The sequence below is a fragment of the Morus notabilis genome, unplaced genomic scaffold (assembly GCF_000414095.1).
Source record: "Morus notabilis unplaced genomic scaffold, ASM41409v2 Scaffold191, whole genome shotgun sequence".
Classification (NCBI taxonomy): Eukaryota; Viridiplantae; Streptophyta; class Magnoliopsida; order Rosales; family Moraceae; genus Morus; species Morus notabilis.
In genome coordinates this window covers 134289-135000 of record NW_010366216.1, presented here as the reverse complement: position 1 = coordinate 135000, position 712 = coordinate 134289, and the positions used below count along the sequence as shown (strand labels likewise).

The window sequence follows — 712 nt, the reverse complement described above, 5'->3', positions numbered from 1 at the left end:
CACCTCGCCTAGGGCTTCTTCAGGTTCTTTGTCTTCCTGAATAACTCATAACTACGTTTGGTTTTTTTTTTTCTTTTTAATTTTGGTGTAATATTTCGTATATGCTTCTTGTTGCCTGTTGGCATTGATAAAAACCTCCAAAAAAAAGAAAAAAAAAACTGTAATGCGATATTTGCAGAGAATGAGATAATCTTTGCTCCCAAATGTAAAATTTAATCCTTTTTTTTTGTGACTGGTTTTTTTTTTTTTTTTTTATTGGGCTTCTGGGTATGTGAATTGTCATTATTGGTGTGATTGGTAGCTAAGAAAATTTGAGGGGAAGGGAAGGAAAAAAAAAAATTTTCAATCTGGCATAAACGCACTATCTGAATTCGGGGATATGAATGATTGATTCCTTTGTTAATGAATGGTAAAAAGTCTTTAAGCTTTAATGACAAATTAGTGGCGTAACGCTTGAGCTTAAAACTTGGATTTCTTTTTTTCCTCTCGTGTATTAAATTTCTGACGATACTCTAATGTCGCTATCTTTATTCTGTCTGACTTTGCCATTTTATTTTAGCCCCTATTCTTCTTTTTTTTTTTTTTTCTGCTGACTTTGCAACAATTTTTTTTAGTAAGATGTTGAAAAATGAAAAAACCAGAAAAAGTTTTATTGATCACCAAAAATTTGCATGGGAGGATCACATTACAATATTATATATATATATATATA

At 30.3% G+C, this 712-nt stretch overlaps 1 protein-coding gene across 1 annotated transcript in view; it reads left to right on the top strand.

Annotated features, from left to right (window-relative positions):
- The window catches only part of LOC21397635 (VQ motif-containing protein 4), a 1189-nt gene extending 832 nt beyond the window's left edge, over positions 1 to 357 (top strand). The window contains exon 1 of the mRNA XM_010109872.2: positions 1 to 357. This exon is cut by the window's left edge and continues 832 nt beyond it. Within this exon, the coding sequence (XP_010108174.1) occupies positions 1 to 40 (40 nt within the window). The 3' untranslated portion in view covers positions 41 to 357.
- Positions 358 to 712: the final 355 nt, after the last annotated feature.